Source organism: Mytilus galloprovincialis, chromosome 11 (genome assembly GCF_965363235.1).
Source record: "Mytilus galloprovincialis chromosome 11, xbMytGall1.hap1.1, whole genome shotgun sequence".
Taxonomy (NCBI): Eukaryota; Metazoa; Mollusca; class Bivalvia; order Mytilida; family Mytilidae; genus Mytilus; species Mytilus galloprovincialis.
In genome coordinates, this window is record NC_134848.1 from 23,003,080 (window position 1) to 23,018,150 (window position 15,071).

Below are 15,071 nucleotides of genomic sequence, written 5' to 3' on the forward strand. Positions count from 1 at the left end.
CATCTTAATATGTTTTAAATGAATGTGTTCAAACAAATAATATCGAAGATAATTCAATTTGATACTACAGGAAACCTGCTGTTGATGTTGATTTGGAATTGTATTTTACTGAAATCAGACTAGTTGCTATTTACCTGAGGCAATTAGAGATGTGTTGGTCTGTCAAACAACGTGACAAGAGAAACCTAAGGTTATTTAAAGATGTGTTGGCTTGTCTTGAAAAAGAAACAACATATTTATTCACTGTTATAGTCAGTATAATGGCAACAATGAATAGGTTTGGCATGCCATTAAACAAGGTTCAACCAAAACTTTTTTTGAAAATTTCCATTTCCTTGCATGTGGCATTTTTTCGTTTGTTTTTTGGTAGATGTGTTTCCCTCGGTTTTAGTTTATATTCCAGATTTGATTTCTCTCTATCGATTTATGACTTTTGAACATCGGTATACTGCCGTTACCTTTATCTGTCTTAAGTCAAGAGTATGGCAGTTGTTATCAATGTTTCTTTCTATGTTAGCGTTTGTTTTTGTTGCACATCGATGTTCCTGTTGTTCCTTGGTTTTCCTCTTATGGTTAATGCATTTCCCTCAGTTTTGGTTTGTAACCAAGATTTGTTTTTTGCTCAGTCGATTTATGAGTTTTGAACACCAGTATATTGCTGTTGCCCTAATCTATTATGACAAATATTTCTGATTTGATGAGGTTAGCCTGAGGCACATAGAGATGTGTTAATCTGTAGGTCAGCGTGACACATAAAATAACAACATATTGATTCACTGTTATAGTGAGTATTTTATAACAAGTATTTCTGATTTGCTGAGGTTAGCCTGAGGTAGATAGAGATGTGTTAATCTGTCGGTCGTGAAATAAAAATAACAACATATTGATTCACTGTTATTGTGAGCATTTTATTATTACAAGTATTTCTGCTTTGTTGAGGTTGACCTGAGGTAGATAGAGATGCGTTAATCTGTTGGTCAGCGTTACATAAAAATAACGACATATTGATTCACTGATAATAGCTGTATTGGGCAACTTTTAGGAATTTTGCTCTTCAACTTCGTACTTTATTTGGCCTTTTTAACTTTTTTGGATTCGAGCGTCACTGATGAGTCTTTTGTAGACGAAACGCGCGTATGGCGTATACTAAATTTAGTCAAGGTATCTATGATGAGTTTATTTATAGTGAGTATTTTATTTCCAGTATTTCTGCTTTGTTGAGGTTGACCTAAGGTAGCTAGAGATACTTTTGGTCTGACGGTGTGACTTGAGGTAAGTTGCTTGGTCTGAGAGGCTACTTTAGAAAGAAACAACATATTGATTTACTGTTATAGTGAGTATTTTATTATTACAAGTATGTCTGCTTTGTTGAGGTTGACCTGAGGAAGATAATGTGTTGGTCTGACGGTGTGTCTTGAGGTTAGATGCTTGGTCTAAGAGAGCTACTTGAGAAAGAAACAAGATATTGTTTCACTGTTATAGTGAGTTTTTTTTATTATTACAAGTGTTTCTGATTTGTTGAAGTTGACCTGTATTATGTGTTTTCTTCTGTACAATAGAATAATGGATATGTGTTGGTCTGAGAGGGCTACTTGAGAAAGAAACAATATATTGATTCACTGTTATAGTGAGTATTTTATTATTACAAGTATTTCTGATTTGTTAAGGTTGACCTCAGGAAGATAGAGATGTGTTGGTCTGAGAGGGCTACTTGAGAAAGAAACAAGATATTGATTCACTGTTATAGTGAGTATTTTATTATTACAAGTATTTCTGATTTGTTGAGGTTGACCTGAGGTAATGTGTTTTCTTCTGTACAATAAAATAATGGTACACCTCAACAAACTAGACAAAGAGGTACATGTATAATGATCTACCACTTTACAAACAAGGGGGCATCATGAAGGGACTGGAGAATGACCAAGCCTTTCATCATACTGCTTCTGTTCACTATGGTATATTAGGTGATGATGTGAAATGACTTTTTAACAAACAAAAAGGATAAAATCATAATTTAAGCATTTTGAATTCTCCAGATTCCCTTCAAATGGGCCCCCACTGATTTTGACAATTAAAAAAAGCAAAACATGATGGAAATAAAAAACAAGATGCAAAAGAAGAGACACATAAAAATATTGTGTATTTTGACTCCTGAATCCAGTGACCTTGATTCTTGAATCAGTCACCTTGACTCTTGAATCAGTTACCTTGACTCCAGAATCAGTGACCTTGACTCCTGAATCCAGTGACCTCAGTAAATACAACCTACTTTCCCTGTATATCATTCGGTCATTGTACAATAAAATTGTTCTCTAATAACATTCTGATATATTTATATATATAATGTGATAAACAGTGGTTTGTGATAAAAGTAACTATTTAAAATGTTTGGGGTCATTAATAGCTGACCTAGCACTTTTTTTTTAAACTACATACGTTTTTCCCTACAGCACCTCATTGCTTTTTCCTTTATATTTGTCATTTAGTTCCACAAATTGAATACTATGATCTTATTTATTATTAACTATCTTGATGAAAATATACACTAAACAAGAAAATAACCAAAAATATCAGGTTTTGTATGAGGTAAAACAGAAAGTTGGTTTTACACGAGGTAAAAAGGTTAATTACTTTTACAGGTTTTATGAGAGGTAAACAAAAAGGTTTATTGGTGTTATGAAAAGTTTGTATAGAATCTACCAATAGGGTGCTGCATAAAAATCATTCAATAAATTATTTCATACAAATGTTAAAAGACCATTCACAAGAAACCTTCCTCTTAATTTTAAAAAAACATTGTTTTATAAAAGTTAGTAAATTCTACAAATTTAATGGTAAAATTTGAAGACTTTGAATTGCTCAATTCTAGTATATATAATTTATTTCTGTCTCTTAAAATTTTCAAGGAAATATGCAAAATTGCATAAAAAAGTAAGGGTAACATCTCCTGTTAAATATCAATTGATATTTTTGGTGAAATATCTGTCTTAATAACATAAAGGCTATCTGCTCCTCATAACTCTAGTTACTACTTTACTATCAAAGTAGTAACGATTGAAAGTTCAAAAGTGGAAGAAATTTTGAATAGATTTTTTGGTACAGTCTTGTATCAGAATACAACTGTATAACGAGAAAGAGAAATTCTGTTGAATGTTTGAAGAGAGAGAAGATTTCCGAATGGTCTTTCATTAATAATGAAATTATCAGATCTAAAATCCACAACATTTAATAGCACTATCTTGCTTTGGGGATTTCAACAAAAAAATAGATCTATCTTCAAAAGGAACTTTCCCTTAATGTAACACAAGTTTCCTAAACAAAAATGAGAATTCAAAATTTAGTACATAGAAAAAACTGAAATACACTATTTATAAACAGGTTTCTTGGACATGATTCATTAAACTGTTATGTTAAAAGCAATGTGTCCAAAAAAAACCAGAGATTTTTAACCATACAAAGTGTTTATTTTACAGATCTTATTTATGACAAGTGTAAATAGATTAAAGGTCAGCTGCAACTGATGCACAGTATAATTTTCTGACCAAAAAAAAAAACAACAAATATAATTATCATGCCACTTTTTAACAATTCACTATTTTGCTTCCTTAATTTTTATAAATTGATTGAAAAATACAATAAAAGAAATATTAAGGTTCCATTTTTTACCAAAACAGATTATTTCTTATATAATGAAACGATCCTAAATTTTAATACATATTGCATGTGACAAAAATTTTGAACAAAAGAATATTGTAATTCATAATAATGCTATTAGATATGATAAACAATCATGTATAAATATTTACATCAAAGCAGATCTTTACTATCCTGATATAAATACAAAATTTTTCACTGAAATGATATTGGTCAGATTAGAGTTGTAAAATGAGGCATTTAATAGTGTAGACCTTAGTTCAGGGAGATAACTCTTTAATTCAGTGTTGCGTTTGTAAAAGTCAAGTTTCATCAATGTATTTTAAGCATTAACCTGAAACAGATTGGAAATAACCTGTTACCAAGAAGCTTACAATATATTGATGAAGATGGTGGGCATAAACATACTGATGATTTTAATAGTTATCTCCCTTAACCTAGGTCTAGTTCCTTAAGTTTATATTAATTGTATACAAGCACCTGCGAGAAAAAGAACAATTAAAATAAATTGGATTTTAAGATTACATGTCTAAGATTAAACAAAATCACTGAAGAAAAACAAAAAAGAGGTAGATAAGTAAAAAAAACCACTCCACACAGTTTGTGTATAGAAAACAGGCATGGTTGTCTCTCTTATAATCATCTCCATTCCATCCTACTAGATTTTGTATACCTGATTTTTTATTATAGATTTCGATTCCACTAAAAACTTTTCTCATTTTGACAAATTAACAACAATTCAGATTCTCTTTGCCTAACTCAAATAACATCTCATTCTGACAAATTAACGACAATTTTGATCATCTTTGCCAAACTCAAATAACTTTTCTCAATCTGACAAATAAACGACAGTTCTGATCCTCTTTGCCAAAGTCAAATAACTTTTCTCAATCTGACAAATTAATTGCCATCTAATTTATCATTGCCAGACTGTATGAATCCTGTTTTCTATACACAAAAGTTTCTAATGATAACAGAAAAAACAAAAATGATCTATGATTTCTGTAACAACATCCCTACGGTATGATTTCAAATGAACACATATGCATAATATATAGTAAATACCAATCTATACAAATAAACAGCTCCAGGACTGACAAACTAGTCGTAGCCTTGGCCAAAACCTGTCTTCAGCTCCAGGGCTGACAAACTAGTCGTAGCCTTGGCCCAAACCTGTCTCAATAGGCGTGAAATGTCCACAACAATCTCTGACCAAGCTTGACCAAAACAATGCATATCTCTCTGACCAATCATGTGACAAAAATTTCTCTTTATAATTCTAAAGCGTTGTTACAAATCAACCCCTTAACACTTTATATACTTTTTGTCGAGCCTTCGACTTTAGTCGAAAAAGCGAGACATAGCGATCCTACATTCCGTCGGCGTCGGCGTCGTCGTCGTCGGCGGCGTCCACAAAAATTCACTCTGTGGTTAAAGTTTTTGAAATTTTAATAACTTTCTTAAACTATCCTTGAATTGTACGAAACTTGGACAGAAGCTTGTTTATGTTCATAAGATAGTATCCAGAAGTAAATTTTGTAAAAATAAAATTCCATTTTTTCCGTATTTTACTTATAAATGGACTTAGTTTTTTCTGCCAGGAAACATTACATTCACTCTGTGGTTAAAGTTTTTAAAATTTTAATAACTTTCTTAAACTATCCTGGAAATGTACAAAACTTGGCCAGAAGCTTGTTTATGATCAGGAGATAGTATCCAGAAGTAAATTTTGTAAAAATAAAATTCCATTTTTTCCGTATTTTACTTATAAATGGACTTAGTTTTTTCTGCCAGCAAACATTACATTCACTCTGTGGTTAAAGTTTTTAAAATTTTAATAACTTTCTTAAACTATCCTGGAATTGTAAGAAACTTGGCCAGAAGCTTGTTTATGATCAGGAGATAGTATCCAGAAGTAAATTTTGTAAAAATAAAATTCCATTTTTCCCGTATTTTACTTATAAATGGACTTAGTTTTTCTTCCAGTTAACATTACATACAGTCTGCAGTTAAAGTATTTAAAACATTTTTAAGATTCTTAAACTAGCCTGGATTTTTACCAAACTTGGACAGAAGCTTCTCACAATCAAAAGATAGTATCGAGAGGAATAATTTTATTGATTTTTTTCATCATTTTTGATGAGTGTTTGATTAACAGCAAAAGTAGGCGAGACACTGGGTTCCATGGAACCCTTACAAATTTTTTATAAGGATGTTTGCTTCTTTGGTTTTATTTTACTATTATGTCTAATATTTGGAATCCTCTGGTTTTGTCAATGTAATACCAATAAAAAATTCCCCACTAACCCATATTTTTCTTTCATAATTTTATAGTGTTCAAAGCTATTCTTAAATATTTTGTATAATCGGGATTATTTTTTTAGTCAGATGGAAAAAAATTGCCAATGTTAAATGTATGAAAAATCTAGAGAGGATTATGTCCCACCAGATTTTCAATTCATTGTATTTTAAAAACTAGGACACAGGCATATCATTTTTTTCTACTTCTTAAGGTGGTACATAACACAACAGGAAGAACACTCTGTAAAATCAGCTAAACGTTTTAATCATTCTGTATTGTTAAGGTAATATTAAGCTTCTCACTGATCAAATTTAAAAAAAAAAAAAAAATTTTCTAAGGGTCAAAATTTCATGAAAATTAAATGAGCCAAACAAATTTTAGCCAGGGTATTGGGTACTACCCTAAGTTCCTTTATAAAAATCTTGTTATTTTGGAACAGAAGAGCAAACATCCTTATACATACAATAACCTTATTGTACGAATCACAAATGGAGAAGTTGAAAATTTAAACATATCTGTATACTTTGGTTGTTTCAATGTTCATTTTATACAAATAATGATAAGAAATAAGTTCCTACAAAAATGTTCTTAAGATATAAATAGTGTGTTCTATTTCCCCTCGTAATTTACTTGTGAATAACCAGCTTCTAGCATGATTTAATTCTGTTCTGGATTTCACACGAAAATTGTCACAAAATAAGTTTCAAAAAGGATTCACAACTAAAACATACACTGGTGAACAACAATCAAATATCAAGAGTATACATACATTAAAAGGGAGATAACTCTGTAAATTATCTAGCATTTTAATGAAATCTCTAATAATGAGATATTTTTTTTAAAAAGATTTTTTTTTTTTCAAATCTGAAAGAAAAATAAATCACTCGACTTATCTCCCCTTTTTTACAATTTCCTAAGATGGGCTTATAAAAAGATAATACATCGATTTCGTTCAAAAAACAATCACCGGGTTTAATGTCCATAACAACCAAAATGAATTGCCATGGCAACAATCATGTCAACATGCAATAAAAATTTCAATCACAGTCTCTCGCAGGTAGTAATCAGAAATTGATAAATATCATATAACAAACAATAGACGTAGACTTTGTCCTGGTTATTAACCTTTCTAATCCTGATAGAGCATGCAAGAGCATACATAAAATATACTGTTTCAAACAAATAGGCATTTTATAATCATGGTTTTGATCAATAAATCTAAACAAATAAATAATAAATATATGGAGAAAATAAGTGCATTTAATCCTCGATGAAACAAAAAGGTTTTTAACATCATAAGCAGTGACAAATTTTGAGTAGGGTCTTTCCATGTTTCTTAAAAAAAAAAAGTTTATGGTTTGAAGTTTCAATGATAAATGAATTTCGCCTGTTTATCTAACATCAATAAATGTCACATATTTTAATAGCTGTGATAGAAAAATGTCACTTTTTTATCTCATCTTTTATAAGAACTTTGATTGTTGATATAGACTAGAGCAAGATAATATTGATAACACAGTCTTAACTTCAGCCACAAGTTTTGTCAGTTTTCACTTTTAACAATCTTTTCAGAGGTTTTCTCTAAATGGTAGAGCAGTTTGCATTGAAGATATCTTTTTATCAAATTATCTTCGAACATGTCTTTTTGAGGTGAAAGTGTTCTAGCAATGGAATCCATTAGACAATTTATTCAGTAATAAGTTATTTACTAACAACATCATTAACAAAGATAAAAATAGATTAACCATGATGCAACATAAAATAAGAAATCTGATTACTTATGACATGATAAATACCCATTCTCACATATCGACCTCAACCTTCTATATAAAATCCTCATAGTTATATTGGCCACAATATTCTCAACTACCGTATCAAGAGGAGTATAATCTGCATTTTGATGGGTTAGAAAAATGCAGACTATACATGATACGGTATAAGAGGTTGTTTTGAATTCAGAGACAAAATGACTGTGAATATATACTAATCATAACAACAATTTATATGTATACACAACAATTACATTAAAAATATGATACACATAAAAATATGACCCGCATTGTTTGAAAAATGTCATTTCCTAAAATTAATGCCTCTTAACCGAAGTGAATTGAAAAAATTTAACCAGTGCCTGTATGTTATATAAAAATTTGTCATCATTTTTCAGGATGACTTCTTTCATTATCGTTTCTCTAGTTAAAACTCCCATGGACATAGCAATTCAAATCCTGTCAAAAGTATGACTCGGCTACTTAAAGAATTCATCAATGAAAAATTCTAACAAAAATAGTTTATCAGACTAAAGAATATAAATTTCAATTTGTTTATTAATGCAAAAATGATGCTCCCCATTTAATTCACTCTATGGTGAAAAGGAATAAAATTACATAAAATATTATCAAATTTGTACAAAATTTTAAAATATGCCACTAAACATGAAAACCAGCAGGTCCATGTGGCAAAAAGGGGGTATATATTTTGTTATAAATTTAGAAGTTGATTATTATCTACAGGAGATTAAAAGCTTAACAAAAGTGTCTGTTCAAAACAAGATTTTCCGTCTCATTGTAATTGAATTGTGTATAATTTGTTAATATTTGTCATCTCTTTCAGCATTCAGAATGATAAGACAAATTTATATATTTTGAATAAATAATGGAGGTTAACTTTATTATAATTCATCAACTGCTTGGTGTTTGGTACCAGTCAACAGGCCGTAACTCTATAAATAGTTCTCAGAATCATGAAAAAAATCTTAAAGTTTAGAACAAATATTCTGGCAAGAACAGACTGTTAATTTTTAAAATAGAATTTAAAATAATTTTGTGATTGAAATAGCATAAGTACAGGACAGGAAAACAGCAATTTTTTAAATCACAACATTTATGCTCATAAAAATGACGGCTCCCTGAGTAGACAAACATTAGGCAACTTGGCCCTGTCTTAACAAAGTGCCTCCCTCAAATATCATATCAACTCAATAAAGATTCTATCAGATGACAATAATAGCTTTTACTGGGAAATGACAAAAAAATGAAAAAATGTTAACTTTGCATTGGAAAAAGTTGTGTGTAACAAAACATTTTTGAAGATAGTTTTAATTTCTGGAAAAAAGTTTTATGTTATCAAAATTTTATGGAAAAAAGCCTGGAATAATTTACACCCACCCTGTGCACAAAGATCTTAATATAAAAAAGAAATTGTTTGTTGCTTTTTTAAAAGGTAATCGTGTAAGTTTTATTTTCTCATCAAAAAGTTTAAGTACCACATTACACTGTATATACATGTAAGTCATATAAGTCCCCCAGGGAAATTTTATATACAATTCTCAAAAAACATAATGCTGTGATGTGTATCTACGGGAAATCACTTATTCTTATAAAAAGAGGGAGTGTGAACTAGAACCAAGATGATGCCAGTAATTGTTCCCCTATCAAAAATGAATAAAATTCCCCATCGATAATGGAAATTAGTATAACACAATTTAGTGAAAGAGGTAGTTATAATAAAATGAGGTATTATCTTGGAAAATAAGGTCATTGTGACCTATTTACTTCGTCTGTAGATTAATGCCCTACACAGGTATTTTTTTTAATAAATTTGTTTTGAAAGTTTTTCTTTTTTCTTAAATGAGTAATGTGTATTGCACAATTACTCAAAGGAACTCAGAAAATCAAATCAAGTAACTAAAACACCAACAACATCTTATATATACATTTTTAAAAGAAAACAAATGTTTGTCAAATGGTAGAGAAGTTTAAAGTGAAACAGAAGGACATTTAAGGGGAGATAATTCTTTAAATCAGTTATGTGTTTGTAGAAGTCAATTTGCATCAATGCATTCTAAGCATTTACCTGAAACAGATTGAAAATAATCTATGTAACCCAGAAGCTTAGAATATGCTTATGAAAATGGTTGATGCAAACGTACTGATGATTTTTAAGAGTTACCTCCCTTAACCTAGGTCTACATCCTTAACTTGAGGTGGCCATGATAGATAACCTCTATCCTGCATACATTGAACTCAGCTGCCTTGAATGTGATGAGAAAAAGTGGAATTAATGACACGTCCATCATTCAATTGAAACATTAAATCATCACTTTAACACAGAGGGATAAAAACATCAGATCCACACTTTAGTACAAAAACAGATTTACAGCTAATTTCTGAATGCTTGTAGAATAAAACTGTAGCTGGCTTGCTTGCTTTGTTTGAATAAATGTTAGCTCAAGCAGTGTAATTAAGATTGACATCTGCACACAATATAGACAGGCATTATTACACCAGTATATATTAAATTTGATAGAAAGTTATCCAAATTACATGTCATTATACAAATAAAAGTAAGCAGGTTAACCAAAGTCTTACCCTACATGAAATGGGAAATTAGCTGTAACATCAGTTTCTATTTCCTTCTTAAATATTGAGGCTTTCGCATCAAACAAATCTGGTTTTGAAAAATGTCATTATTCTAGATCTTTTTTCAACTTACGAATTCACTATTTCATATAACATATATAAAAATGAGCAACAAATTAAATGGGGCCAAATATATATTTAGAAATTATTAAATTGAATTGTGAAATTAACACGTCTTTCACAGTCTTATGAAAATTACGATTCATTCCGATTGATTTACAAATAGCACTATGAAACAATAAATATAATAATTTAAATATCTCAAAATCATAAGTCATAGTACAAAATATCAGATGGTTTTGCTACTATTTCCAATAGTAAAAAAGAAAACTATAATTTTAAATGATATAAAATTCCATATACATAATACTAGCCACAGGTCAGTTATTTCTAGCATACTACTAATAATAATTTATCAGTTTATTTATACATTTGAGGCATTGGTGAACATAAGTTTATCTAAAGCTTTTAAAACGAATCCCTGATTATCCAGACTTACAACAAATACATATATTGCTGGTCTCAACCCCTAAAAGCTGAGCAAAAACTTAATGTTTGATCAAATTTTTTTTTTTCCTTCAAGCCTTTTAGAAGGGTTAGCTAAACTTTTTAGTAAGGATAATATCATCGAAAATCTATTAGAACCTCTCTTGATGTTTACAAAAGAAAAACTTGTTTCTTTTAATTAAAAACTGCAATTTCTAAAAATAATCAAATCTTTAACAGAATAAACTCATCAAAAAGTTATTAAAATTTTTTCAGTTTTCAATAACCACTGAGAGTGCCACTGACAGTGGTAAAATGTTTCCCAAAAACTGATAATACACATTAGAAAAAAGACTTGTGGTAATTTTGAAAATATTACAACTGGACACCAAAGTGTCAAAAGTAAAATCTACAAAATTAGTCTTCAACAAAAACAATTCTACAAGTTGAGTTAAATATGAAATACAGTCCATAATAAAATAAACAAAATATTTCAAATAATTCATAAAATATTTTCTATCTTAAAGTTATTGGCTAAAATAAATTTTTGGGCTCTTGTATAATTTAGCTTTATATAGTGATGGTCATTTAATACCAAGTGTAATGCTAATATAAAATTTTAATATAACATTAAAAGACAATTGAGGCAATATAATAATTTGTATGCTGGACCAAAAATCACCGGTTATCTTTTGTCCACAGCTCACTTGTTTTACCCTGTAATTCTTTTTCCTGCTTCATATGTTTTCACTTCCTTGTTCTACTTTCACTTTCACTTAACATCACTGCGAGGTCATGTGACTCATCTGAAGCTACTTTCACTTTTCCTCCTCCAAACTGATTATAATGTGGGATGATAATTAAATAGTCACGTGACACCTGAGGTATTTCACTATTTCGATCACATGATCGAGTCATGTGATCCTTGAGGTATATAAATGAATAATAACAACGATTATTCATAAAAAATGCAGTCTTTGTCTGCTAATAATAATATATAGGTAGATAAACGTCAGTGAGGTATCCTGTTTTTACGTATTCGACCAGGGAACAAAAATTATCAAGAGCTTATGTGTAAAACAAAGAGTTTACCCGCATCATACCGAAAATATCATATAATAATATTCCTAAAATAACACACTATGCCAACCAACTTAAAAAATATGTCGTTAAAAACTTTTTTAAAATCGTTTTGAAAAAAAGAGAAAAAAAATGCATGTTAAAAAGCTTAACATACAAAACCGCTAAAAAATTTGTTCATAAAATCTCTGAGTTGTCTGCAAACAACTGTTTTTACTTAAAAACAAATAATTAAAAAAAAACATTAACCAGTCTTAACAAAAGTTTGAAAAAATCAAAAATCATAAATATAATAATATGAAATTCATGCATCAATTACTTGTTGTGAGTTGACACGATGTTCCTGAGGCGATGTGTTGGCATAGCAACGCTTTTTCCCTGGGTATGGCGGAGGAGGCGGTTGATAAGTGTACGGCAACACGACCTCCTCCGGAGCCCTGATTCTACCATTCCGTAATGATGGAATTAAAGAGTCTGAGGTATTAGATTGAGGTTTGTCCTCGTTTAGTGAGGTATGGTGGTTGCTGCCGACATCCGAACAGTCCTCCACGCTGCTAACGGACCCCTCTGTCTCCACTGGCGATGGAGGATCCTGACATGACGGGGGACAGGAGGTAGACTGTTGATTAGGGGCAGAAATCCTGAGAGATGATGGAGGGAGACAACTCCGTGAACTACTTGAGTTATTTCCCTTTGGTACATCCTCTTCAGATGTGTCGGGAGAGGTATGTTCTTCACTGTTTTGTAAAATGTCTGAGTTCTGAGGTAGATCCTGGCCCACGAGGCTCTTATCATCTAAAGAACTTGTTTTGAGTCCTTTAGATGAATCTTCTGATGTATGGCTTCCATCACTTGACGCTAACATGGAGGCTATAAGCCCTCTTGTTTCCTGAAATATTGATCAAAAAGATTAGCATGGAGGCTATAAGCCCTCTTGTTTCCTGAAATATTGATCAAAAAGATTAGCATGGAGGCTATAAGCCCTCTTGTTTCCTGAAATATTGATCAAAAAGATTAGCATGGAGGCTATAAGCCCTCGTTTCCTGAAATATTGATCAAAAAGATTAACATGGAGGCTATATGCCCTCGCGTTTCCTGAAATATTAACCATAAGTTTAACATGGAGGCTTTAAGCCCTCGAGTTTCCGGAAATATTGATCATAAAGATTGAACCAGGTCTCATTTTTATTAATAGATAAGGATGTTCTGTGGTTGTCAATTGTTAATATGGTTCATACTGATTATGTGTTTCTCCTTTTTTATATAAATTAGACCAATGGTTTTTCTGTTTTTAATGGTTTTACACAAGTCATTATTGGGGTCCTTTTATAGATTACTGTTTGGTTTGAGCCTAGACTCTGTGCTCATACATTATTGGGGCCTTTTATAGATTGTTGTTTGGTTTGAGCCTAGACTCTGTGCTCATACATTATTGGGGCCTTTTATAGATTGTTGTTTGGTATGAGCCTAGACTCTGTGCTCATACATTATTGGGGCCTTTTATAGATTGTTGTTTGGTTTGAGCCTAGACTCTGTGCTCATACATTATTGGGGCCCTTTATAGATTACTGTTTGGTTTGAGCCTAGACTCTGTGCTCATACATTATCGGGGCCCTTTATAGATTGCTGTTTGGTTTGAGCCTAGACTCTGTGCTCATACATTATTGGGGCCCTTTATAGATTGCTGTTTGAGCCTAGACTCTGTGCTCATACATTATTGGGGCCCTTTATAGATTGCTGTTTGAGCCTAGACTCTGTGCTCATACATTATTGGGGCCTTTTATAGATTGCTGTTTGAGCCTAGACTCTGTGCTCAAACTTTATCTCCTTCTACAGGATACAGACAAAATACAAATATTATGTACAATTATAAAGTTTTGAAATCACAAAATTAGAAATGTCAATAGCTTAATGTTTTTAATGGAAGAGTGAGTATTTACAGTTTACAGTATTTTAGGAAGGAAAATCCTTCATTAATGAATTTCAAACAATCTTCTGGTATCAAAATGTCACAGAGATCTTCATGACTGCCAAGCAAAAGATCTGAGATCAAACTCAACTAACTTGTCATTATTTTCTCTGACTTTTAATGAACTCTTTAAACTAAATTTGTTGTCCCATGTTCGGGGAAGGTTTTCTGCCTTCAAACCTCTTTAACCTGTCACATTCGTTAAGTCACAATCCTGTAGCTCAGTGGTTGTTGTTTGTTCATGTTTTTCATAAATAGTTTTGCTATAAGTTAGTTTCCTCAATTGAATTGTTTCATATTTTTCATGTCAGGGTTTTTATATCTGACTATATGGAAGGTTTTTTTTTTCTCATTGTTAAAGGTTGTTCAATTGCCAAAAATTGCTTATATCCACTTCATTTGAACTTTGGTGTAAAGTCGTTTGACTGGCACTCAAACCACATTTTTTAATTGCTACAAGAATTTGTGTATAAAATAAATCCTTTACACAGATCAATAGTTTGCATTCATTCCATTAAAAAATAAAAGGGTATATATTTACGATAGTGATTGTCTTTCCATCCTTATTTTCGAATTAAATGATTCAGATGCTTAATTATAATGTTAAAATCGGTGTCAGGAATCAAAAGTTGTTATGAAATTGTAATACACAGAAACGAATGCGGCATATAGAGAATCAATGATTTTAAAGTCGGCACCATTGGCCTTCAGAAGACTTGAAGTCTTCTTCCACCAAAAAGAGCAAATATGTAAAAGGATAAATCACCATGATCAAATGTGTGATTCTATAGATTAACAAGGATGTGTCAATAGTAGTAGTAGTAGTACATGGATGCCCCACTCACACTATCATTTTCTATGTTCAGTGGACAGTGAAATAGGGGTAAAAAATCTTATTTAGCATTAAATTAGAAAGATCATATCATAGTAAACATGAGTACTAAGTTTCAAGTTGATTGGATTTTAACTTCATCAAAAACTTTGATCTGAAGCGGGACAAATGGATGGACGAAGAAACGGAGGCACAGACTAGAAACATAACTCCCATAAATGAGCATAAAAAGAACAAAAATACAGATCTCTGTATTAGTTCCTAATCAAATGGCAAAATCATAACCTCAGCTTATCAAACTAATGGATAACAACTGTCGTATTCCTG

At 31.1% G+C, this 15,071-nt stretch overlaps 1 protein-coding gene across 1 annotated transcript in view; it reads right to left on the bottom strand.

The window, feature by feature from the left end:
* Positions 1-6,285: 6,285 nt before the first annotated feature.
* LOC143051888 (protogenin B-like) overlaps positions 6,286-15,071 on the bottom strand; it is a 56,692-nt gene continuing 47,906 nt past the window's right edge. The window contains exon 21 of the mRNA XM_076224885.1: positions 6,286-12,832. Within this exon, the coding sequence (XP_076081000.1) occupies positions 12,248-12,832 (585 nt within the window). The 3' untranslated portion in view covers positions 6,286-12,247. The remainder of the gene's footprint in view (positions 12,833-15,071) is intronic.